Here is a 26,120-nt window from a genome sequence, read left to right on the forward strand (position 1 = left end):
GGAGTAGTAGGCAGGCCCAGCCTCTGTGCCAGCCCAGTGACACACTTTGAGGCATAAATCTGGCCGGTGATGTTGCGTCCGGGCGCTCACGTGTGTATAGACCCACCGGCTTGTCCGTACGCCGTGTGGGCACCTGTCGTGTGAGTGGCTCCGGGCGTGGCGGCTCGTCGGACGTTCAGTTTCTGTAAGATTTATCTCCAGGGGCCTACCTAACCCCGGCTCCAGAGGAGAACCTAAGAAGTTTAACGGAGCCGGGTCTGAGCAGATTAAGGCAGTGGAAGAGCGGCTGCGCCGGAGAGGGTGGGGACTGCGGGTGCTGGGGGGTGGGGGGGCGGGTGGGTAGGGAACCACCTATTCGCCCGGTCTCCCAGGCAGAAAGGTCTTTTGGCAAGACTGGCTTGACAAAGATGGCCCTGGAATGTCTCGAGTCCGGGCCGTGATGATCAGTGAGTGAGTGGCACCGGGCTGAGCCTGGGCAAACTGTCCAAGAGGAATGCTAGCACTTAGGAAGGTGAGGAGGAAACTCAGGATGGGGACCATCTGCTCCCCCAACCCCAGCGGGACAAAGACATCATCGGAGGTCTGCAATGCCGACTGGATGGCCTCGCTCCCCCCTCACCTCCACAACGTCCCCCTTTCCAATCTGGCAATCCCAGGTACTCTTCCATTCCTCCTTGTGCCCACTGTGTTTGCTTCTGCCATTTTAGTGTTCTTATTATTAATGGATTGGGTTGCTTTTCTGTTGTGCTGAGAAAATAATTGTCAGTGACCTTACTAAACCTTTTTATTTCCAACCAAAAACTTAACACTGAAGCAGCTGCTGTAAACAGATTTAAGTACACTGCCTCATTGGCAAAGGGGACTCGGGAGCATGGAAGCACCATTTTTTGTTTGTTTGCGTCTTTTTGTTTTGTTTTGTTTTGTTTTGTTTTGTTTTTACTTGGTAGCCTCATTCTAAGAATGTTACAGTCTTAATGTTGGAACCAGGCCATGTGAGGGGTGCATGTACCTGAATCGCTGAAAGGAAAAAGGAGAGATCAAGAGTAATGAATAAAAAGTCATTAACAATTTTAGATCTGGGTCAAAATTAAAACTGAAAGTATTTTCTTTCTCATTCATCTGACCTTGCATGTAGGAAAAACAAACAAACAAAGATTATCATTAGAGAACAGGTTCAGAACCAGGACTGAGTATAAAGACACATATTTTCGCTGTTGGAAAAGCCAGAAATGGAGAATGCAAATGCTCATCAGAGGTCACAGGCAGTCATTAGGTGTGATGAGGTGGTGTTTGAAGATTTGTCTATATATACACAGGTGTCTGCCTGACTGATCTAGAACCGAAGCATTGAAAAGCACTTCTGCTCCAGCCATGGTTTCTCTCCTGGGGGTTTTATGCCTTGGTATCACTCGCATTAAATTTGTTAAATGTGTCCTCTTCGTTCCGCTCAAAAGCTGGTTAAAGCATGGTTTCTAGGGAGGGACTTTGGACTACAGTGATCCAAGATCACTTGATCGGCCGTGCTGGGTAAAGTCCCAGATGCCTGTACTTGAAAAGCACCCCTAGGAGCAGGGGATGGACGACTGCTAATGTTTTCTCTCAACTGGAGATAGAACAATTGCTCTTCGCCCCTAGCCTACCAGACAAACTTGCAAGCATCCCTGGGAGCAGTCTGATTTTTTTTGCATGACCTCATGCAACCCAGATCTTTGCTTTCTATGCATGAGGAAGAGCAGCACTGGCTTCAGATGCAGCCTTTTCCTTCCTCACCTCTTCTTTTGGAGGTCATCCAGGTGCATTGTCGTCATGGGCTCTTGCTACTTTTGAGCAAGGAGAGGGCTGCTACATCTCTTGATAGTTACGATCACTTGTGTTTTATCAGCCATTGACTATAGTTCCTTGGGAAATGCCAGATGGTCATGCTTCAGAACAGGTCTTTTCCATGTTTAATCGACGCCTGGGGAGTCATCACTGAAATGATGCACAGGCTTCTTTTAACATTAGTCATTTGTCTTCAGGCTTTCCGGTGGAATTGTTTGGTCAGGTGGTATGGCAGGTAGTGTGTGTTTGCAAACAGCATGGCATCTTAGGCAGGCCCTAAATGACTTTGTCATTCAGGACATGGCCGGGGTAGGTTGGGGCTTCCTCCTTCCTGTTGTACTTTGGATGGACAGATCACACCACAGCCCCAGCTCTGCCAGTGGCTTGGCTGGGTGCTCTGACACCGTGACTCCAGAAAGGAGCTGGGCATTTGTTCTGCAATCTATAGGGTATCTCACAGTTACTAGAATTGCCAGGGGAAGGGGGCAAACAGCCAGAGCCTGCTGCTATGACTGGAAATGCTATGATGAGGCAGTATGGAGGACATAGGAATTTGTTCACCCTGCTTTGTGAGGTTTGGTCCTTCTAGGCAGAAAACAAAAAAAAAAAAAAAAGGAAGGAAGAAAGAAAGAAAAAGAAAAAATGACCTTGACTCCTCAACATGCTGAATTCACTTCTGTGAATGTCCTTTTCCCAGCCGTGGAAGGGGCATGAGCATATGTATATATGAGTTCAACACAGGAAAATCACATGTAAGTGCTAGCCATTTATGGACCCCTCACCAACCCGACCCCCCCCCCCAGTTTCCTTTCCCATCCCTCAAGCTTAATATTCCCTAGCTAATGGCTAGCACTCAAGTTCTGCCAAGCCTTGCGGAGAAATTCTGAAATACAGAAGGCATTCAGGACATGGAATCCATCATCTTCCTCTCCCATTTCCCCTCCACCTCTTCCCCTTCGTGATCACCTTCAGCGTAATAGTTCTTATTTACTAAGTGCTAACCTCACTAGCCACTGGCGAACACTACCTCAAATCTCTACACCTCCAAGACAGCTACTAACATCCTCATTTTGGAAATTAGAAAATTCTTGTCCAGAGAGGTTGAGTAATTTTTTTAAGATCACACAAATAGTAAATAACAGAACTAACATTTAAGCCCCTATCTAGCTGGCTCCAAAACCCATGCACTATCCCTGTGCCCCTCAGGGGGCCTTGGGGAGTGCAGAGCAGCTGTGTGTGTGTGTGTGTGTGTGTGTGTGTGTGTGTCCATCCGTCCTAGGGGAGGGGGTGGTAGTCTCTAACCAAAAAGCAGTTTTTACAGTCTGTCCTCTGTGGCAAATGAAATAATTTTTAAGATTAGGTGGTCTTTATCTGAGTGATTATGTATCACTGTGAAGAGATAGATAGACAGATATATATGTGTACATATTATATATCTGAGTAGTATATATATTTACATGTTTACAATTATATATGTATATATGTGATATATATGTGTATATCTCTGTATATACACATATCCCTGTTTATAACTGGAACGCAGGAAGTTTTAAATTCAGATTTATCGCTTAGACATTTGTGTGATGTTTATGCACATGTATGTGCTCCCGTGTGCCAACCGGTGATGTAGGGTGTCTGTCAGATTGTGTCACATCTGTCAGGGTGAGGATGGGGTGGCACTGACCTGGGAAAGGTCAGAGACAAAGCAGGGGTTCTGGCAAGAATAGTGGACTGGGATGAAGTAAACTACATCAGATTTGAGTGCATCTGCTGCTTTTGCCTAAGTCATGATGGGAGAGAACAGGTGTGGATGTGTACGTCTCAACAAAGCCATGATGTATTATTTTACTTATACAACTGTTAAGAACACCTGTTAATGATCAGCATCGCCCAAACATATTGAAATATCCTGGAGAAGAACCCCAGAACAAATCTCATTGCCAACCGTTTAGAATGATTGGAGACCCCAAGGGTAAAGGGTCTGGAAATTGCAAAAGTCAGGTTTTTAAATTAAAGCTTTAAACTCTACAAACATTTTCACTGACGTTAGTGAAAGCATGATATTCTTTATGGACAAATGGACTGATAGAAAAAATGTTTTCTATAACGTGTATAGTTGCCAATGAATTCTTTTTCTATAGTTTAGTGTATTTCTTTTCTTGTCCTTTTTTTTTAGATTTTTTTAAAATCATGCTTTTTCCCTTTATATTGAAGGTAAGCTGTTTAGTCTGTTGGAGAGAGCCTTGAACTTAAGAAAGTTGATATTGTTGATTCTGGCTGTGTGATATTGAAGAAGCATCTGAATTGCTCAGGACTTAGTTTCCTCATTTGTAATTAAGATGTTGGATTAAATGAAATACAGAGTCTTTTCTAAATTAAAAATTCTTTAATTGGAGGCTTTTTTATAAATGCCCATTCTTTGTCCAAACGTGAAAAGAGATAGAAGAATGAGTCATTTTAGGTCTAAAAGCCCTTTCTTTTATGCCCCTTTAGAACAAGAAATTATTTTTGGCATGTGCAAACAAGTACTCACAACTGCCAGGATGAAGCAGGGTCCTCTCACTTTAGCATCCTAAAAGGAACTGTAGAATAATTAGTCTAAATTAACTGACCCTGAGTACATTTTAAGAAACGTCCATGCTCAGGCCTGGGGGAGACCCAAGGATGAATCAGGCATCAACCTTAGTATAAAGGAGCTTACAATTTAGTTTTATATATACAAATTACCATATATAGTTCAAAATAATTGGGGTAAATATTAAAACAAAGATATAAAGGTGTGATGGAAGCACAGAGAATAGAAAGATTAATTCCCGTTAGTTCCTACTTCTCAGATTAGGAACTACTTTGTTGAAAAAACATGGCATTTGACTCAAGATTTGAAGAATGGTCAAAATTTCAAGGGATGTGACTAGGCAGGTGGTCTGGGTTGGAAGGGGACTTTCCTGATGAAATAAACCAGTTAAGTTCAGGGATGAGGGTAGATGGGAAATGGTTGGAGGACTTTCTCTCCTGCCTCTCAGTAATGCTTTGTTAATACCTTTATCATAGCACTTCTGAACACATTGTTATTTTTGGCTGTCTATCATCCATATTGTCTATGAACAATTTGCATGCAGAGAGTATGTCTTATTTCTCTTTATAATCCTAGGTCCTAGTACACGGTAGCAGCTTGGTCATTGGAGACAAGTGGATGATTGAATGCAAGGGACCCGGAGAGTAAGGATGCTGGAGAGTGGCTCGCTTGCAGCCACCATCGTGTTTGATTGTGGTCAGAGCTAAACTGAATGGATTGATTAGGTTTACCTGGCGAAAAAGCTGTATGAAGCCACCTGAACATTTTCCAGCCATCTCTTATTCCTTCTGCATAGTATTCCCTTTAGATAAGCTTTAGATAAGGCTCATCACTGAGCCCCATTGGAAGTGAAAATTCTGAGGCAGAGCAAAATGGTCAGGAGAGTCAGAAGCAGAATTCTGGTGTAACTTGTGTCCTAGGAACAATTCTTTCACCCTGCATCCTTTCTGCCTTCTCTCTTCCCTTGTCAAATGGGAGCTTCTCATGTTTCCTGCCTGGCCTCAGCCCCAGCCTGCTCTCATTTCTTGTTCCCCTCTTCACCTTCCTTCCACTGACCTGGCCTCTCCCTTTCCAGTGTCAACCCTCGCCCCCATGCTCCTCAGTGCTCTCCAATTCCCAGACCCTTCTCATCTTCCTGAGGATCATCGCCTTCTTTTTTGCCTTTCCGAATTCTATGCCTGTCCCACGCAGTTCCACCTTTGACCACCTGGTGAGTTCTGTAGCTCTTCTCACTTCCCACATGTGCGTCATGCAGACGACCAGATTATTACAGGGGCAAGACGAAGGGTCGTTACTCTAATTATGCTTTTGGAAGTTGGATTAGGTCTGATGCATCCAAAAGAGATTTGGGGATCCAAAGGGGCATAACATACATTGTGGAACAAGAAGTCCAGGTTGGCTCCACTTTGAGGATAGCATGAGCTATGAGTTGGCCCTAGAAAGAAACCCATCCCCCTACAGGATTTGCGGCTGTGGAAAACCAAGGACAAGGCTGAGTCTACCAGGGCTGACCCAATCAAGAAAAACAATCTTATGGAACCAAAATGGACTCTTGGGTGGGAATACGTTTTGTTTTTGTTTTTTGTTTTTTGTTTTTTTGTTTTTTTTTAATCTGGGTGGTCATGGTGAGGAATAAAAAGAGCCTATGACTTTGGTGTTCTTATTAGTAGGTCTTTCTTCTAAGGAGGCTCATCAATTCCTTAGATTTCCCTACCAGTGCCCCCCAATCACACAAAAGCCACAAGGAATTCAGGAATCACTCATGTCTTCAAGAAGCAGAACGAATCATGGATTGGTTTAGAGCGTTAACGCTAGAGCCACTCTGTCTGGATTTGAACTTCACCTCTGTTCCTGATGACTCTGTGACCTTGGGCAGGTTTCTTACTCTCTGTGCTACAGTGTCCTTCTCTGTAAAACAGAGACAATAATGGCACTACATCATTTAGTTAGTGTGACAAATTAATTCATATAGCATGCTTAGAACAGTTTCTATCACAAAATGATGTCATTAAAAATTGATTATGATGGATTTATTAAAAACCTACACCTGGAATGGACAACCAAGAAGAAGTGTAAGATTAGTCCATCCCTTCAGGTAAGGCACAGTCTAGTTAAGGAGCTGACCTTCCAATTAAGCCATGTGGCTCAGTGCTCTCTGTCTGATCAGATCAGGATAACCTGAATGGTCATCCCCTCAGGGGAGCTTAGAGTTAAGGGAAGGATACATGGAGGGTTGCCCGGGGCGTGAGTACCAAGGGAGACTTAAGGGCAGTATGAGGGCAGCTGATCAAGAGAGCCAGAAGAACCTCTTTAGCTACTTACTCTGTCCCCCATCCCAAATTCAGCTGTCAAACTTTGTCATCCTCAGCCATCCAAAGCCTTTGGGGAAAATGCAACTCTGTGACAGGGCCATCCTGTTAACTTTGCTCCTTCTCTCCTCATTTCCCCACCACCTGCCCTCCTAACCCAGTACTTGCGTTCCCAGCTCAAGAGTAGGGATGTTAGGAAATGCTTTCCTTTGAATAGATCTTTATACATACTTTATAACTCTTTCCCCAGCCATTGGAATAGCCTCACAATCCCTCCAAACATACATATCACCCCCTACACACACACTAACACACACGCTACCCATCACGCAACACACACACTGAGCTATGGCCTCAGGAGAGCCTAAATTTTCATGCCTGTTGCTGTTTTCCCTTGATAAAGATCTTCCAAAACATGCCTACGGACATCTCAAATCCTAGGAGCCTGCCACCTTCACCTGCACGCTGCTGTTTCAGATGTGCTTCTGAAGCTGACAGTTGGCTTCTGTCCCATGATTTGAGCTGACTACCCCCTCACCCCCACCCGTACCCCGCCAGGGGACAGGTTGGCTCCAGTCTCCCCCACCCAGCCCCTAAGAGCTTCCAAGTGCAGGCAGCTAGAAGTAACTGTTAGAGAAATGCTTTGCCTTTGTGAAAAGCTTGAACCTCTTCACAAATGCTGAGTAACCCTAATTAGAGTTTCAAACCCGGCCTGCAGAGGAAGGATTATTTATAGACATTGTGGTAGGTGGGTGTGTTTGTGTGTGTGAAAGGATTTGAACACCCATCAAGAACCAAATTAAGGTAGAGGAGCACTGTGACGGCGCTGGTTTGAGTAGTTACACGCCTGGTGGAGCCAGGGCCCTTCACTTCTCACAGCTCTGGGAATTCAGATTATATTGCTGAGCGCCCATAAGGATCAAACAGTCCCTGGGAGGATTACATTAGTAGGGTCTCTAGTAGCTCCAAGGTAACCTGGGTTTGGCCACAGAGGCCAGCATTGCTCCAAGAGGGTGTGTAGGTGGTGCCAGGAAGTGTCCGCGGTCTACCTTGGATTCATGGTCTACGAAGCCGCTGGAATTTTCTAGGAGAATAACAGGTGGGGTTTTTTTGTTTTTTGTTTTTTTAATTTACAATTATTCTAGAACTATTGGCTGTAAGGTTCTTTTTTTTCCCAGAGAATATTCTGTTGCTATTTTTTTTCCTCTGTACAGACCTGACGGTATCAAAGGGAGAACCAGGAAGCATTTGTACCCTGTACTGCTAATGTGTCGGAGTGCACAGCAGTCTGCGTAATGGTGGAACTGAACGATTCCTAGACACTGTCAGACTGAGATGAATATTTTATAAACATATGATTTGAAGGCTTCTGTGCTGAAAGCAATATTCTTATAAAGTATAACTGAAACCAGGTGAAAAAATGTCAAAGAGATAAAGGTGAAGACAGCATCCCTCCTTCCTGAACTTTGAGTTCAGGTCACTGTCCTGGCAGGAGGCGCCCCTATGGATCTTCAAAGCTCTTTAACCTTTTGCTTCTTTTGGTTTTCACTGCCTAGATTAAAAAAAAAAAAAATGTATTCATTTAAAGGAAAATTGGGTATTCAAAGGATATTTTTAGAGCACCTTTTGTGCCAGGTACTGTGTTAGATGAGGTGAACATGGAGAAAAGAGTCTTCTCCCTGCTCTTCATGAAGTTATGATCTTAAAACAGAAGCTAAAATTCAAACACTGTGGAGAAGAATGCATAGGATACTGTAATACTCAGAAAGCCAACTCCCAATTCCATTACTGGAAGGAGGCGGGAAGCCTGGTAGATTGAGCTTTCAAGAGGAGCTTGGGTTGAATCATAAAGAGCAAATAGTAAATAGGTGTTACAGGTAGAGGGAAGGTTATCACAATGCAGAGGTACCAAGGAGGAGCGAGGAGTGAGAGATTAGAGTGACCTTGAGAAAAGCCAAGCAGTCTGGTATGGTCAGAACATAGATTTCATTTAAACAGAGATGAGACTGGCAAAGTAGGCTAATGAGTCTTACGTGCCATGCTAAGATTAAACTTTAAACATTATCCCAGGGCAAACAGCAGCTGTTGAAAGACTTGGTCAGGAATGGGTGAAAAGCCCCCAGATAACTGCATAAGGGTGAAGAGAAGCAAAATGGCACATCAGTTATTAGGAATGCTGAGGGGTAATATGAGAAACTCTTTCTTTCATTTCTATTTAATACATATGTATTGATTTCCTCTTATATGCCAGGCCCTCTCCTAGACACGGTGATGATCATTACACACAGTTCCTGCCTTCAAAGAGCGTACAATCTAGTTGGAGAAATGGACTTTTTTCCTTAAGATTTTATTTATTTGAGAGCGAGAGAGCATGTGAGCACAAGTGGGGGGAGGGGCAGAGGGACAAGCAGACTCTCCACTGAGTGGGGAGCCCAATATGGGGCCGATCTCAGGCCTTCAAGATCATGACCTGAGCCACCCAGGCTTTCCAGAGAAATGGACATTTAATCAAGTAGTTATATTGTATGTGATGAGTAACTGCTCTTTAAAAACAAAACGAAACAAGTAGTTATAACACAATATACTATGTAGAATGATTGGGGAGGCAGAAGCTGCCACTGGAAGAAGTATATGGCATGGGCATCTTTAACAAGACTTGGGAGTCCAGGGAAGCCTCCTGGAGGAAGTGATGAATAGACTGCACTGGGAAGGATACATAGGAATTAGCCCTGAGATTGAGAGTGTTCTAGGGGAGGAAATAACGTGGAGAGAGAGAGAAAGAGAGAAGAGAGAAAATGGCCCACTTAACAAACCAAAATTGTTCACAGTAGTTGTACTGTAGGTTTTCAGGAGGGGAGGGGCAAGGAGTAAGGTGGCAAAGTACAGGGAGGTCTAACAAGCCATGTTAAAGTCATTTAGCTTTACCTCAACGGTGGTGGGAAGGACGTTAAGCAGGTGAATGACAAGGGGTCAGCCCTATGTTTTGGAAAGACGGCTCTGGCTGCAGTCCACAAAGTATATTGGAACTGGCAGTACTGGAGCCAACTGGAGCCGTTAGTTGGTTGATGAGACCATCCCGGTGGGAGGAGATGCTGACCTGAGAAGGAGAGTGACAGTGTGGACGAAGGAAAGGGGAAGACACAGGAGATATATCAGAGGAAGTATCGACAGGACTTGAGGGTGAAAATAGGGATACAGGGGAAGAAGCAGGTTAGGGGGTGGCAGAAGGAAGCAGAAGGGCGGAGTTTGGGGCACGCCAAGTTTGAGGGACCTGTGGGACTTATCAGAATTGGGAGAAGGGCATAGACAGCGCTCAGGGGAAATCATTTCAGAGCTCAGTCTTACTTTTCACAATTTGCCCAACCCCGGACCCTCACCCACATCTACTATTATATCCAATATAAGAAGATTTGAGTTTGAAATCAGTGTCTTTATTCTTTTTATATATATATTTTTTAGGTTTCAGTTAAACTTTTACTTTGTTCAGGAACTCTGCCCAAAACTTCTAGTCCCAGATAAGTGACTCTCAGAAGCTCATCTAGTGTTGGCTTGTTCTGCATGAATTCTCTCATGTCTTGTTTAATGATTTCTTCAACTATATTGGCAGTTTGGGGTGGGAGTTGAGGTTAGCTCTGTGCACTATAGCACAGACCAGCTGTGAAATGGAAACGTTTAGTGACGTTACCACGCCGTCAAATACCACATATTTCGCGCACTCACATCCTGCGGTACACCAAAAGGCTAAATAAAAGCAGGAGAATTTTGTAGTAGAATATTTAATGTAATATAAGTTTTTCTTCTACCCTAAACATTTTCCTGTTTTCCCCTAAACTTTTGTATTATTCTTATTTTTGTGTTAAAAACTGAAAAGTTGTTAAAGAGAACGTGATTATTTTGGAACTGAGAAAGCTTATCAGGGGATGACCAAGTGCCCTTTGTGAGGTGTTACTTTACCAAAAATGATGCCATCTGTTCAGAGACGAAGCAGAGTGATAAGGAGCAAAACAGAGAAAGAATTTCTTATTAATGAATTACCTATACAATCTCTTACTTTGGGATGGGGAGCAGAGTGTCCCGGACATTTGAGGAAGAGAAAGTCTTTCAAAAGAAAATAGATGCCCATCCATCTGTAGAGGGCTTTAAAATGCCTCCCAGACATGGAATTGAAACCCCTCTGACTCACATAAATCCTAGGATGTTGGGGCCGATTCAGAGAATATCTGGGGCAGTGGAATTCTCATGGTGCCCTGCAAGAGCCCGGGTGAGGCTTGGTGCCCCTCAGGATTCCTCCTCCTGGCCAGAAGTGGGGACTGTTGGGGCAGACCTTGAACCAGAGAAGCTCTGCTTGTATTTGTTTTACATATAAATACCTCATCTGACAACATTCCAGGTCTGAAAAGCACCATGAAAAGCTTGGATTTACTCCAGCTGTCTAGCTCATCCAGCCAGCTGGGGAGTAGACCAGGAGTAGCTCTCTGGATTCCCAGGCTAATGTTAGTCCTCAGACAGTGGGATGCCTCTTGGCTTCTCAGCCCATAAAGATAAGTTGATCAGCATCCTCTGCTTTCCAGTGTTCTGCCTCACCCAGTGGCTTTGTTGCATTGTGAAAAATTCCAAATTCAGTAGGCACTTGATTAAAAATTAAATGGACCACGTGGCCCTCTCAGATTTTGTGGGCAGTTTGACCGTTGTTATTAATACTCTCCCACACGCCCTGTGGAAAATAATCCAGTCGGATAGGTGAAGTTTTTCCCTTTGGGCTGACAGGGTTTAAAGACGTTCTTCTTTGGTTTGGGAATCTGCTAAATGGTCTTCAGATCTCGAGCCTGGGACTCGTGTTGGCTAGATTCTGTAGATCCTAAAGATGCCTCAGCCTTTTCTGCATTTGTCGGCATGGAGTCACATTCCCTACAAATGCTGCATTTTTCCCAAGGACCTAGTTCAGGTGTGTGAAATGGGAGACCCCAAGGAGATGTTTTTAGAAAATAATTTACACAGGCATGAATTGCAGGAAATCTACTCTTTAGGACTTAACCTTTTAAATTGTTCGATGCGATGTTTTATTATAGCTGCTCCTTTCATCATTCTTTCTGTCTTATTTTTGTCCTGTGTGTTTCCTGACATATTCCTCTTCGTTGAACCAAATAACTCAAGCTAGAAGGATAGATGGAGATAAATGGAACTGGGGGATACAGGTGCTGGGGGTGAGGAGGTGCAGACTGTGAACTCTGCCTGTTTCAAGAAGATGGATGGACCAAAGAGAAGTTTGGGAAAGGATCAGAGGACCTTGGCTTACCTGCCCTAGAAACTCTCTAAACATCTGTTTATTCAAGCAGTCATGCTTGCATTTATTCTAGATGCGTGTATTCAGTGCCTACGATATGCCAGAAACTTAGGAACTGTAGGGATACTCACAGTCAGGTGTCCGTGACAGATACGGAGATAATTGCCTGAAGGTGTCCCAGGTTCATCAAGTTCAAGAGGCCGGGGATGCACAAAGTGAAAAGTACTTACATCTACTTGGTGGAGTCAGGTGAGCTCACAGGCAGATGATTTGTGACCTGGGTCACATACAGGTAATGAAAACAAAAAGGCAAGGGGCAATGAGTTTGTTCCCAAGGAGTGTGAGGGTTTTCTGTTTCTGTCTTCTTTTAAGCAAATCTTTTGCTATATCCAATAATCATAAGGCCCACTTCTTTTTTTTTAATATTTTATTTATTTGACAGAGAGAAACACAGAGAGAGAGAGGGAACACAAGCAGGGGGAGTGGGAGAGGGAGAAGCAGGCTTCCAGCTGAGCAGGGAGCCCGATGCGGGGCTCGATCCCAGGACCCTGGGATCATGACCTGAGCCGAAGGCAGACGCTTAACATCTGAGCCACCCAGGTGCCCCAAGGCCCACTTCTTATATGTAACTTTGCAAATGAGATTGTTCTCAGTTCAGGCCACAGACCTATTTTAGCATGCAAAATGACAGTCTGCTCAAATCCCATTTATTGTAATATTCATAGAGATGAAATACCTGATCCGTAACACAAGATGTTTTCTACAAAAACTGCCCTAAACATTTCCATCATTTAAAGACGCATGTTAATTTTTATGTCTGTTCTTAAAATGCTTTATTGTGTCTCGATTTTTAATGTTTATATACAGGAGAAACAGTATAGAGAAGTAGTTCAGAGTACAGGTTCTGTTTTAGCATACCGAGGATCAGATCCTAATTACTCATCACGTGACCTTGAATAAACAGTTTAACCTCTCTGTCCCTTAGTTTTCTGCTCTGTAAAGTGGAAATAATGACAGCACCTGCTTCACGAGTACAGGGTTAGAGGAAACACGGTCTATATATGTGCCCTTACTCTTGACACCAACTGCCAGTTTTGGGGTCCTCAAGATCAGCCTTAGTTTTGCTAGATAATTTGCTGGAAGGAGTGACAGAACTCACTGAAAGCTGTTATACTCACAGTTCCTGTTTATTACGGCTAAAGGCTACAGGTTAAAACTGGCCAATGAAGAGGTACACAAGGCAGAGTCCAGGAGAGTTCCAAACGTGAAGCTTCCAGCTGTCCTGTGGCTTGTGGACGGTGCTCATCTCCCGGTACCGAGGGGCGGCAGTACACACAAAATACTGCTAACCAGGGAAGCGCATCTGAGCCTTGGTATCCAGAGTCCTCATTGAGGCTCCACATGGCTGACCTCAGTATCCAGCCCCTCCAAGGTCAAGGGTGTATCCACATGACTCAAAGCCATCACTGTAAATCTCATCCTTAGACGTTCTGATGTGACCCCAAAGTCCCCAGGTGAACAAAGATACTCTTATCAGGCAAGCTATTGCAAGGATTTGAGAGATTACCTCCCAGGGCCAAGGAAAAAGACCAGCCCTCTGGTTGGTCGAGGTTAACCTCTCCTTGGGCAAGGTTAAATTCTTTACTACACAACAAAGTTGTTTAAGAATTGTATAAGATAAAACATGCATTGTGCTTAGAATATTGCTTAGCACGAAACAAGCATAAATTTTCAATATGTAGCTATGGTTATTAACAGTCCTTTTTGATGGCCAAATATATATCTAGCACCATATTAGATACCATAGGATATCTTTAAAAGTTTAACGAGATATAGTTTGTGATCTTGTAGGAGAGATACCGAGATTCAAATAAAGCAAATAAAAGCAGAAGGCGGTGAATGCCACAGTAAAGACTGTGCTTGGGACCTGGGAAGGGAAGCGATTCCTTGCAGATGGGGGTTAAGGAACAGCTGCCCTGGAAGACACCTGGGAGCTGGTCTGAGGATGGATAGGATTTTGATATGGGGTGGAGGGGCATTTCAGACACAGGGAACCAAATGGATGAAATCGGAGATGGGAAAGCAAGGGCCCTCATGGCTCCCTGTACAGGTGACAGGAGAAAGCCATGGAAGAGGACTGGGAGGACGGACGGAGGGCAGATGAGAGAGGTTTTCAGTGTGGTGCGGAGCACTTCCTGCTTTATCTTGTAGGCTGGAGGGAGCCAGTGACAACTTGGGAACCAAAGAAAACCCTGAAAGAAAATCTGCCGTCTCTCTTTACGACTCCAGTCTTTGCACATGCTCTTTCCTCTACTGTCACAGCCTCCCTCCCAACAGTCCCCACTGCACTTGGCCCAAGACAACTCATCCTGTGAGAAACAATTCAGTACCACGCCTGTGCATGCCTCCCTTACGGAACATACTGTATGCCGTTGGGACTGTTTACCTGTCTCCCCACTACACACAGCAGTGTTTGGTCACCTCTGTATAGTCAGTGTCTGGTTCAGAGTAAGAACCTTGTGCAACAAAAGGAGGGAGCCGAAGAGAGAAATGTGGAATCCTGAAATATCTACAGAGAATTTAAGCATAAAGAGCAGATATTTCTAGTTAATTTCAGGAGAAAGTAGGACATAGAGAAAGGAACGATGTAAGACAAAATCTTATAATTGCATTGCAAAGTTCTCAGAAGGTGTCCCAAGGCTTTATAAAATAAGATAATCATAATAATAGAAGAAGAGCTTACTTATATAACACTTATAAAGCACTTACTAGGTGGCTGATACTGCTCTGCCTGATTTATGTAAACCTGCCTGGTTAAGCTTTGCAACCCAGTGATAGAATACTATAACCTCCATTTTACAGACGAAGAAACTGAAGTACAGAGAAGTTAAGCAAATTGCAACAAAAATCCTGGTAACAATACTAGATTGTAAAAACTGATCTTACCAAATTCATTTAAGTGCACTTGAATAAAAGACATCTGTAGAGTTGGAAATTGACCAGTGTTGGGCTGTGCTTCAGTTCCTTTTGTTGGTTGTAATAAAGTACTTTTCTTTTCATCTGAGGCATTTGCTTCCATGCCAGAACTGTAATGCCTGAGCACCCATGAGGATGGTTGTGTTTGAAACACTGCCCGGTAACCTGTTCCAGCTGAACAAGTCACGTTGTTTTTTTTTTTTTTTTCCAAGACCAAACATGTAGGAGGCTTTTTATTGACTCAGAACAGAAGCAGCACAGTGGTTTAAGTGGTCTGTGTAGTAATCGCCCAGCGAGGATCCAGCCGAGAAAAGATCTTTCTGCCTTGATACCAAAAGATCAGAATAGGCTTTTAGCAGGCGTGTAAGCTTGTCAGGACGCTCATCTTTCAGAGTGGGGTGTGTTTTCGTTCACTTTCCCTGCTGTGCGTAATGTACCAATTCCCTTTAAACCTGTCATTTCATGTAATTTAGACTGCTACTTCTTGTCTTTCCCCTCCTACTTTTTCCCTTTCCTCTGTCGGAGTACCTGGCTTCATCCTTCATTTACAGAAAAGAGGGGAAAAAAACCCTTGTTCCTGAAGGGACCTAGCTGAGGAGCTTCCCAGGATCTCGACCATTCTGCAGTTTGTCAAATGAATCTTAAAATAACCCTGCCCTGTGAAAAATGTCAACTGAGCGAGGTGATTACGCCGGTGTTTTTTCAAAGCCCCCCCAATAAATTTCATAAAAATGTCAGACAAAGCAATCAAACACCAGCCTTTGGAGTGAAGGGAGCTGTCACGTAAATGCTAAACAAGAAGTGAGCTACTGGCGAGTGCGTTAAATCAACGTGCAGACCTTCCCCTAGCCAACCATAAGGTGGCCCTCGAGAAAATGAGAACTTGAACCTGTGTGAAGGGCCAAGAATTTCTCCAGCAATTTCACAAAATTCTCAGATGAGCCAAAGATAAATAAAAGACCACCCCTCGGTCTTAGAGTGATTTGCTTTTTGCAAATATGATGAGTTAAATTTATAAGCACATTTTCTGCTTAAGTATGGTAAATATGAAAGAAATGTATCTTATTTCTTTACAATGATGAATAATTATAAAAGGTCATAAACTCCTTTCACGAACTGTTAATAAGTTGGACTCATCCGATTCTTAACATAGAAGAGACCCACCTTCCTAAATTTGCAGATGGAGCAACCGACCTCCAGTGTGAATTTACAATCTAACCAGAGTAGAACCGGCTATGGGATTCAAGGCTCTGAGCTGAGGAACTATAAAGAAAATGTTTCCTCAACTGAGAGAAGGTTAGAGTGCCCTCATGTGTCCCTACATAGAAATTATTCATGTCTTTACAAAATACAAAATCACTTTAATCTCTCCATCAAGTTCCTGCATTGGGATGAGGGCAGGCATTTAGCTCTAAAAACAAACCCTGTGATCACCACATGTTAGGAAGTAAATATACAATGCATTTGACTTGTTTCATTATTAAGCATATAGAAGCAACTGTATCCGTAGAGTGGTTTTGTGTGGATTCTGGTCTGACACACCTGGATTTTTGTCCCAGGCCACTTGAGATCTTTGTAACCCTGAACTAGTTGCAAAACCAGTCTGTACCTCAGTTCCTCATCTGTAAAATGCAGGTAATCACTGCTGCAGGATCATGGCAGAGATCCACCATGATCATGGCAGAGATCCAAAGAGATCTTGTATGCAAAGTGCCCAGCTGGACATTGGGTACATGATAAACACTCAGAAAATTGAAGTTGTTGTTGTTTTCAGACATGAGCCCTCACCAGGGATCACTGGCGAGTTCATGATGAAGGAATGGAATGCAAACGCTGGCAAGGTCAACAGAATGTCTTTGGGATGCTTTTAGCTCTTGGATAAAGAGGTTCCCATGGGGGGGGGGGCAAGCAGAGGGAAAGGAGAGATCATTTTTAAAGAAATATGTACTGAATATATGATTCCTCCAAAATAAATTCTTCCTTCAGATGGAGAAATTTAAATGGAGATAGGCCAAATGGCTTTCCCACAGATGGAATTTATTTCAGCGATAACACCTGGTCCCTGGCACCCAGAGTCCAGTAATCAAAGAAAAAGTCTCTATTCTGAAAAAAAAAAAAAAAAGTTGAAAACCGGATCCTATTTATGTCATTGATCCAGTTCTTTTAGAAGTCTTTATTTTCTGAGAGGGTAATCATATTAAAATCAATAAGAGCAGAGGTGAAAAACGATAGCTGGGTGAATTCATCCTCTGATTTTAATTTGCCTCTTTATTTGATGAAACAAGCTATCTCAGCGTAAGTGTTGAGCAGAATTGCAGTAAATCAAGTCCTTGTGCCCCTAATGAGCAAAGGTTCCCTCCTCCCCTGAGTAATTCTCACAGCCATCCTTTCCATATACGTGGGAGCAAGGTATCATTATGTGCAATACAAGGAACCTTGACCTTTAAATGTTGGTGGAAACGCGGAGTCGGCGATTCTGTCTGTATCTTCCACTAGCTTATTGGAGAATTGAGAGGAACAGTCTAATAGTGTGTGAGCGAGCGGGGAAGGTGGTGGGGTGAAGGAACTCATCACCTGTGCCTCGATCTTTTTGTCCTTACATCACGGGGGAGGGGGGAGGAGAAGAAAGATTAGGTCGGACTTTAAGTACTTTTCCTAGATGCCATTAGCACTGGGAAGTCTGCATAGATTATCGTGGGGCGAGAAACAGATAAAAGGCTGCTTAGAGTTTGCAAGCCTCGCCCCGGGGGTCGCTCATCCTTTCTGAGAATCTGTTGCCTTTAAATAAGGCAAATACGGCATATGAAGCCAAGCCATTTATTATTTATGGAAAGTTCATCAAGCTCACCTATGGCTGTGGAGGAACAGAATGGAAGCCTGTGAGCCTCAGCAGCGCCCCGGCACTCTCAGCAGCACCTGCTCAGCGGGAAACGGCCCACTCCGCCCCAGCGTGCAGCCCTTGGGGCTGCAGAATGCTGCGCTCTACACAATTGAAGTGCTATTCTGGGCAGTGTCAGGCTGGAGCTTGACTCTCTTTGTGATTGTAAATCTTCAGTCAACTCATGAAAAGATATCCCCTGCCTCACACTTGAAAGTCTCCTATTTGTGTGGATTAACTGAACAATATATGGTGTGGTTGCTCCAGTTACCTCCAGTAGCGTTTGTGAAACTCGCTGTTCCTGGTGTTTGTCTCCTTTTCTGTGTTGTGCTTTTCTTTATACGTTGTTTTTCTCCTTAGGGTGGCCCTAAAATCTATATATCTTGCTTAAGGATGGTTATTATTGCTAGCCCTGTGGTAGGGTTTGAATTCCAGCATACTAAGAAAAAGATTTTTCAAGAAATAAAAGATTTATTTAGTTATTTATTTTAGAGAGAGAGCGTGCGCCGGCATGGGGGTGGGCGGGGAGAGGGGCAGAGGGAGAGGGAGACTTAAGCAGACTCTATGCGAGGCCGGACTCAGGGCTCGATTTCACGATCCTAGGATCACGACCCTGAGATCACAACCTGGAGATCACAACCTGAGCTGAAACCGAGTTCAGCGTTTAACCAACTGCACCACCCAGGTGCCCCCATAAAGGGATGTTTTTGAAGTCCATCTCAATCAGAGAGAAGCCTCCCCTCATACTTTTCCACCTTCTCCCCACTTTATGTGGCACCACCCCACTCCCCAGCCCGGTGTGCCCCTGCCCGCAGACTCTGGCCCAGGCACAGGTGAGACACAAGGCCAGGAGCCACAGTCCAGCAGGGACAGCCCTGCTGTGATGGGGCCCGTGAGCCGGGCTGGATGGAGACGCGCTTTGCTTCGGACAGGTTAATAGTGTGGCACCCCTTCACTGTCACTTGAACCATACTGATTTGTGATGTAGAGAGAAATGCAGAAATGAGACCGTACCACACCTTTGAAAACCCCACGCAAGGTTTGTTTCCTCCGCTGGGTCTCTCCTAAGCCCTGCAGCCCCTGTGATTCCCTCTTTCTTTCCCCCTCTGATTCCCAGCCTTCCTCCCAACACCCCCCCCCCCCTTTCCTCAGCAGAGCACTTCAGGTCGCTCCAGCTTCTGCCTACAAGCCTGCACACCTCAGCCTCACTTAATACTGCTTCAAGTGTGTCCAAAGCCATTAATGCCAAAGATGAATATTTCAGCTGTGCTTAGCAAACAAAAGATACCACAGTTACCAGGATTCGCTCTGCTTAGAAGAGAGTGTGTATTAAAAAGGACTTTTTTCTTATCACATGTTCATATTCAAGATAAAGAGTGGCCTATGTGCATTAAAAAGAGCTCTTTTTTCCCCCCCATCTTGCCTATTTTGTAAGAAATCACTGGTGAAAACCTGTGTCAGCTGGCACCAAATATGGGGTTTATCCACTGTCCCTTGTGGACGGGTCCCTTTAGCTCCTGCTCTGCCAGTGCGCCCCTCCATGTGACTATCCCTGAAAGCCCACAGTCCTGGCAGAGCTGGCTGTCATGAGTCAGGAAGATGCCAGAGAAGGAGAGGAAGTGGCCTCCAGGGAAAGTCAGAGCTGAACAATAGGGGATCTGGAGTCCACTTGAGCCAATGATCTCTGAAGGGCCAGAGGTGTCCCTCATATTTCTTGTCACCCTGAGTCTGAGAGTGGACGCCAGTGCTAAGGGAGTGAGTAGTTCCTAAAGAGCCCTTCTTCCTAAACATGGCCTTGCTGATACGTTCCATAGGCATACTGAGGTGTAGGCTTTTAGTCATTTCTGAAATTAAGCAGTGGTCTCCCCAAACCTTAGAAAAATACCCAAAGTCTTTTATCAAATGATCTTGAGTGGGAATGCTTTTGAGTACCTTCAATTTAGTATATTTGAAAATTTTTTGAATTTCTTAAAAAAATCGCAGGTCCACTAAAATGTAAACACTTTTGAGTGAGATAATGTGTTTGAGGACCTAAACCTCATTTTTAGCTCATTTTCTGAGAAATACTGTTGGAAGATTTTTTTTTTAATAGAAATTCTATGAAGACAGAGTTGTCTGGGCTCCAGGTAAATCGAGGCATAAAATCCTTTTATTTTCTCAGAAAAATTCAACCCTTTAAAATGGCTTAACAAGTCACCAGGCTGTCATCTCTAAAACCCAAAGACAGGCGGACAGTTATCAGGAGGTATGGTTCAGCTGGGCCTCTGATCCCAGTTGCTGATCCCAGTTCCATTTAGGATCTGTTCTCTCTTCTTTTCCTTCTAAGGAGATGCTAGAAAATTAGTCTCTTTCATTGGTGTAAACACTTAACACCTTTTCTCTTTATTAAAGTATGGTACTACTTCTCTTCTGCTGTTTGCACTGACCATTTTTGGATCTATCCGAGCCTATATTCCTGCCTAGAAACCTTCTGGTCATATGAATGACCTAGCTCTATTAAGATAGAGTGTAAGCAAGGTGTGGTCCTTTGTGTTTGGGTACCTTTAATATCCTTTTGTTGTTGTTTTTAGATGGGGAAGAGTCTTCATTGCAGCTAAGATCTTCTTAACTTGCCCTGAGCATTTTTTTAGTGTCTGTATTTTACGTTAATTTGGAAAAATAAATTTGACATTCCAGGCCATTTTATGCAGCATCAGCTCCAGTGGGTAACTGGCAAGACGACTGCATCTGTTTTCTTGCAAGCTGCCTGCATTACTCTGGCCTCTTAATAATCAGGGAAAGAATATGTAAATTACAAATCATGTGACCCAAAGTTCAAACTGAGATAAAATAGGCAAGCCCTAATTGAACAGAGTTCAAAACACTCTGACTGTTCCTACTAGGCAATGCACACACGTTCAGTATATGTTTTAAGAGCAAGCTTGCAATGAACCAGACTATCTTAGGTGTTGGTAGAAATAATATGATTAAGTCCTGATAAAAATCTGGAGTTTACATGGAGTTTAGATGGCTCCTTACAAAATGAGCTCAAAATAATAGTTGTCTTTAAAAGAAATTTTGCAGATGGGACGCCTGGGTGGCTCAGTCGTTAAGCGTCTGCCTTCGGCTCAGGTCATGATCCCAGGGTCTTGGGATGGATCCCCGCCTCGAGCCCTGCCTCAGGCTCCCTGCTTGGCGGGAGAGCCTGCTTCTCCCTCTCCCACTCCCCCTGCTTGTGTTCCCTCTCTCGCTGTGTCTCTCTCTGTCAAAAAATAAATAAAATCTTAAAAAAAATAAAGAAATATAAGAAATTTTGCAGAATAATCATTTTATCTATATGAAGCTCTCTGTTGATATTAGTAAACATACTTCCTGTGACATTGTGGCTTTTTTTCAATTCTTTAAAACACACTTTTCCAAGTAAATGCATGCATTTTTTTCCCTCCTGAATAAGAATTTTTCTCTGGATTTCATCTCAGGCGGGCCAGTTTTAATGTCAACATATTCCTACAAACATGCACAAAATGCTTTGGTAACGGAGAGACATTGGTTCCAAACACTCCTGTAATATCCCTACTATGAAGGCTCGCTATCTAAACATTTGCCATAACAACTTGTAAATTTGTTTTACCTGAAATTCACTAGTCAAAAATCTCATCATAGTGAATTCAGCCATGTGGTCTATCAAACACCTTTAAGTAGCAGTACATCCAGAAGAGAAGATGGAGAATATTTTGTATCCACAGCTCAGTGGCTCTCCCAGCAGGCTTGAGTTATGTGTAAGGGCTCTCAACTTCCCATGTTAGTGAGTGAAAACGTCTTCTCAAACAGTGAAAAGCCTGTGAATAAAATAGGTGAACCCAAGAGGCCTGAAAAGTAGGAGGTGATAAAGCGTGTTGAGAGAGGCAAACTAACATCAACTCAGCCGTGCTCATGTCCCTAGGAGCTATGCACCAATATTTTCAAATGTGTAAGAAAATGCAGAAAAGCTTCTGAAAGTGTTGTTGATTCTAGTATTTGGTGTTTAAAATATATTATGGGAAGATTCTTTTGTTGGATGGTTATATAAGTGTTTGAGTGTTTTAGTGATATTTGTGAACACTGGTGGGTTGGGAAAGCATGGCTGTTTTTTCCATTTCAAATAATGGACTATAGGCTTTTGCTCTCCAAAAATGTGGTAACATGTTTTTAGAGAGAGGTTGGATTTGATTTTCTGTAACTGTTTTTGTGTAGAAATCTCTTGAGGATGTGTAATTTGATGATGTTAAAAACAGAAAGTTCAAGAATAGGCTTGGAACTTTCTTCTACTTTCAATTATATAGTCAGTGTATTTATTTACTCCTGACTTATTGACATTCCTGAGTTATTGACTCGAGATAATTCATTATTTTATGTTTAGTGTCAATTTATATTTAAACTGTAAATACTGTGATCTGAACTTGCTCTTTTTGATGTTGGCTTTGATGTTGATAACCTAAGTTGAACTGCTAATTTCATTTTTCCCATTCAGCTGCCGCAGCAGGTCACTGAATATAAATCTTTAATGAGGTTTCGTGACATTGTTTAAAAACCAGATAATATCATCCAAATGGAAGATGACACAAATTCCTTAATAGTGATATAATAAAGTGATGATATGTTTGAACCTCTGTTGGCCAGGGACTCTTCCAAGGGCTTACCGGAGTTAATCATTTCATCTTAATCACAAACAGTTGATGTTGGTATGGTTGTGATCCCCATTTTACAAAGGAGGAAACTGAGGCACATCATTTCAGTCACATAGCTAGTAAGCAGTAGAGCCAGGATCATGAACTTAGGCAGCCTGGCACCAGAGCCCATGCTCTTACCCACTGTGGGAACTCTCCATTTAGCTCATTCGGTGCTCTGGTAATTCATTAAGTTAGGTGTCAGGACTCAACATTCTTCTTGCTAAATTGGCATCTGATAAACATCAAGTCTGGGTCCTTTGCGGCAGAGGAGGCAGACAAATGACTTGTTGGCCCTGGAGATGCCTAGTGGGAATATTTAAAAAATAACTGGAGGGGCACCTGGGTGGCTCAGTTGGTTAAGCGACTGCCTTCGGCTCAGGTCATGATCCTGGAGTCCTGGGATCGAGTCCCACATCGGGCTCCCTGCTTAGCAGGGAGTCTGCTTCTCCCTCTGACCCTCAGCCCTCTCATTATCTCTCTCTCTGTGTCATTCTCTCTCTCTCAAAAATAAATAAAATTAAAAAAAAAATAAAATAACTGGAGGGGCACCTGGGTGGCTCAGTTGGTTAAGCCTCTGCCTTTGGCTCGGGTCACGATCCCAGTCGAGACTTGTCAGGCTCCCTGCTCCATGGGGAGTCTGCTTCTGCCTCCCCCTGCTCTTGCACTCTTGTGCTCACTTTCTCTCTCTCTCTCTCTCTCTCTCTGTCTCTCTCTCTCTCTCTCCCTCTCAAATAAATAAAATCCTTAAAAGATAACTGGAAAAGAGGGAATTGAGTTGGTTCCCAACTCACTGGTGTTCTGGCAGCAGGGAAGAGAACCTTCCAGTACTGGGGCAACTTATGAATGGGTGTCCAGTGAGAAGCAGTTGCTGGAGGCATTGAGAGACACGCTGGTTCAGGATAAAAAAGAGGTGCAGGTGGGTGGGGGAGATGGCTTAACTGGGTGATGGAGATTAAGGAGGGCCTTGTGATGAGCACTGCGTGTTACATGTAAGCGTTGAATCCACTATATTGTACACCTGAAATTAATATTACACTATATATTAACTAAAATTTAAATAAAAACTTGAAACAAACACAAAAGAGGTGTAGGGCCAGAGGTCCAGCCCAGACAAGTCAGATGTCCATTTGGCTACTGGAGAGTTCAGTGTAGAGTGATATTTCTCAGCATTTTGTTTTTTTTATCACTAAGGAGTCTTTTTAGCTGTTTCTACCCTGCCCACCACCGCCCCCCCACGCACAACGATACTGCAATACCACAGATACACTGTGCACCTGTTTATGTACCGTGTATGTGTATCCGTGCTTTATACGTAAAAGGAGAAGGAATTTTTTCATCCCCCAAGAACTGATTTCTGTCCCCCGGGGGGCAGTGTCACCCCACTGAGAAGGCATAGGCTAGGGGGCACAGGAGGCACTGAATGGTGTTCAAGTGAACACGGCGTAGGAGTGTGGGTTTCAGTGAACCAGGATGGAGGGGGCTAGTGGGCTTCAAAGTCAGAAGGGCTCACCAAAGGCAGAGTAGTATCTAAGGAGGGGGTAGGGGGTGGAGAAAAGAGATTTTCTTAAATATGTGAGGTCAGAACTTTTTGACGTGGGCTCACCATCCCCACTTCCCCATTGCCACCCAGAGATGTGAGAAGGAGTTTCTCTTTCTCCTATTATTCACATAACTCCTGTCTTCCCTCCGTGGCTGAAAGTGTGTCACCATGTAATCTGAAATGCCACTGTGTTTTAATGAAATGTTCATTTCAGGGTGTGTGTTTTGAATTTCCTGTTTTATTTAGAGACCACGTTCCCGTTCCCAAGAAGCTTGCTTTAAATTCTTTTTAATTAAGTGAGTTCAGAAAAAAATGGCTCCTACTCCAAATTGCAAGAACTAGGTAGTGAAAATACTGTAACTAAAAACTGCTGTGTGCTCACTTGAGAGCTCCTAGTTCCCATAATAACAAACCTCAGAAGGAATCAAGTAGCAACTGCTGTTCCAGATAAAGAGCAAACTGGTTGTCCCTGGTCCTCAGAAGGCCAGCTCATTTTCTTGTACCTGGTCTCTTCGATAATCTTGGAATCTAATGCTATGTAGGAGGAAAAACATTGAGCACACATCTTGCTGACCTCTTCCCATTCAAATCTCTTTCCTCATGATTTTGCTACCACAATGACTTTATTCTGACCTCTGTAACACAGCCCATATCTCAAGGGCCCTTATTAACCTTAAATAACCTCATTTAATCACTTACTAGAAAGCATGATAAAGAAAGGAAGTTCTCCCAATATTTTTCTTCTTCACAAAGAAGCAATGGTTATTCAGTTGGTCAAAAGGCAGGAAGCATGAATTCCTGGAATGAAAGAAATGGTGAAGATATGGGAAAGGCAGTCCACCAGATTATTATTTGAAGATTTGAAAGTACTAGAAGATCCATCAGAGTAGGTGATCCCAGAAGTCAGAGAGCTTGTTGGGAAAGGATGATCTTCTATTTAGGCAGCAGGTGTCAAGCCTGGGTGCCCAATAGAATCACCTGGGAGCTTTTCAAGTCTTCCAGTCTCAACTCCCACCCCAGAGAGAATCTGACTCTCTGGGCTTGGCTGGGGTCTTGGGCACTGGTGGTTTTAAAAGCTCCCCGAGAGGTTTCTGATGTGCACTCAAGATTGAGAATCACTGCTTCAGATTACAAAGTGCTTTCTCACATATTATCGAGGGTTTTGTACACCTAAAAAGAGGAAAAGGAAACGTTTGCAATGCCTGTTGACTATATAAGGAGGAGGAAGGGAAACAGTAGTAATTGTGAAAATGAAAGGATTGCAGAAAAATAAGCTTCCAGAAATTGGAGGAAAAGCCCTCACCCTTGTAGGGCTAAAATTAGGGATGCTGGCTATCCATTGAGTGTAGAACATGAAAGAGGAGCTTGTGTGGCCATACTTCCTGCTCTGTATGGACTGTTCTTGAGATGACAACAAAATTCCCTTCCCAGAGTCTGAAAACAGTCATCTAATATTTGATGTCTATTAGTCCCTAAAACCTTATTGAGTCCACTCTATAAATGAGAAATATTGGAGAAAACAAGAAAAACATTTGTTGAGAGTCAAAAAGTATGTTAGAAAATATCATGTTAATATTTCCATGTCCATTTTGGAATGTGCACATGATCTGCGTGTATAGACAGAAAATGTGCCTCCACTGTGATCCTAACAGCTTTCAAATTGTTCTAATTAATAATTCTGCAGATGAAAGTGGCAATTAACAACCTTGGTTATAGCTGGAGGAGAAGTAGAGCCAATCCTGGGCTCTCAGGCTGGGGGGAAATAGAAGTCAAGTCACAGTGAGGCAGAAGAAAAGTAAGTTGTGATCAGGATATCAAATTTTAAGATTTTGGAAGTGGATGATGACAAAGCTTAGGCTGCGACCAAGAGAGTGAGTGGCAGCTACTGTCAACAAAGTAAAGGCTAAGCTACCATCTCCCTGTCAACCAGTAGATGAAGAGGGAGAGTACTTGAAGTGCAGAAAAGAAAATCTTCCAGACCCTAAATATTTAAGGTCAGGAGTCCCAATTAATGACCCCTCCTCATTCTAGTTTCCAACTCACAGAGAA

General features: G+C 43.4%; 1 protein-coding gene across 1 annotated transcript in view; it reads left to right on the forward strand.

Annotated features, from left to right (window-relative positions):
* The first annotated feature begins 392 nt into the window (after positions 1-392).
* The window catches only part of PLCXD2 (phosphatidylinositol specific phospholipase C X domain containing 2), a 43,406-nt gene continuing 17,678 nt past the window's right edge, over positions 393-26,120 (forward strand). Inside the window, exon 1 of the mRNA XM_028110484.2 lies at positions 393-656. Within this exon, the coding sequence (XP_027966285.1) occupies positions 494-656 (163 nt within the window). The 5' untranslated portion in view covers positions 393-493. The remainder of the gene's footprint in view (positions 657-26,120) is intronic.

The sequence above is a fragment of the Eumetopias jubatus genome, unplaced genomic scaffold (genome assembly GCF_037043125.1).
Source record: "Eumetopias jubatus isolate StellerSeaLion01/CBP00866 unplaced genomic scaffold, mEumJub1_p1.0 scaffold_1, whole genome shotgun sequence".
Classification (NCBI taxonomy): domain Eukaryota; kingdom Metazoa; phylum Chordata; class Mammalia; order Carnivora; family Otariidae; genus Eumetopias; species Eumetopias jubatus.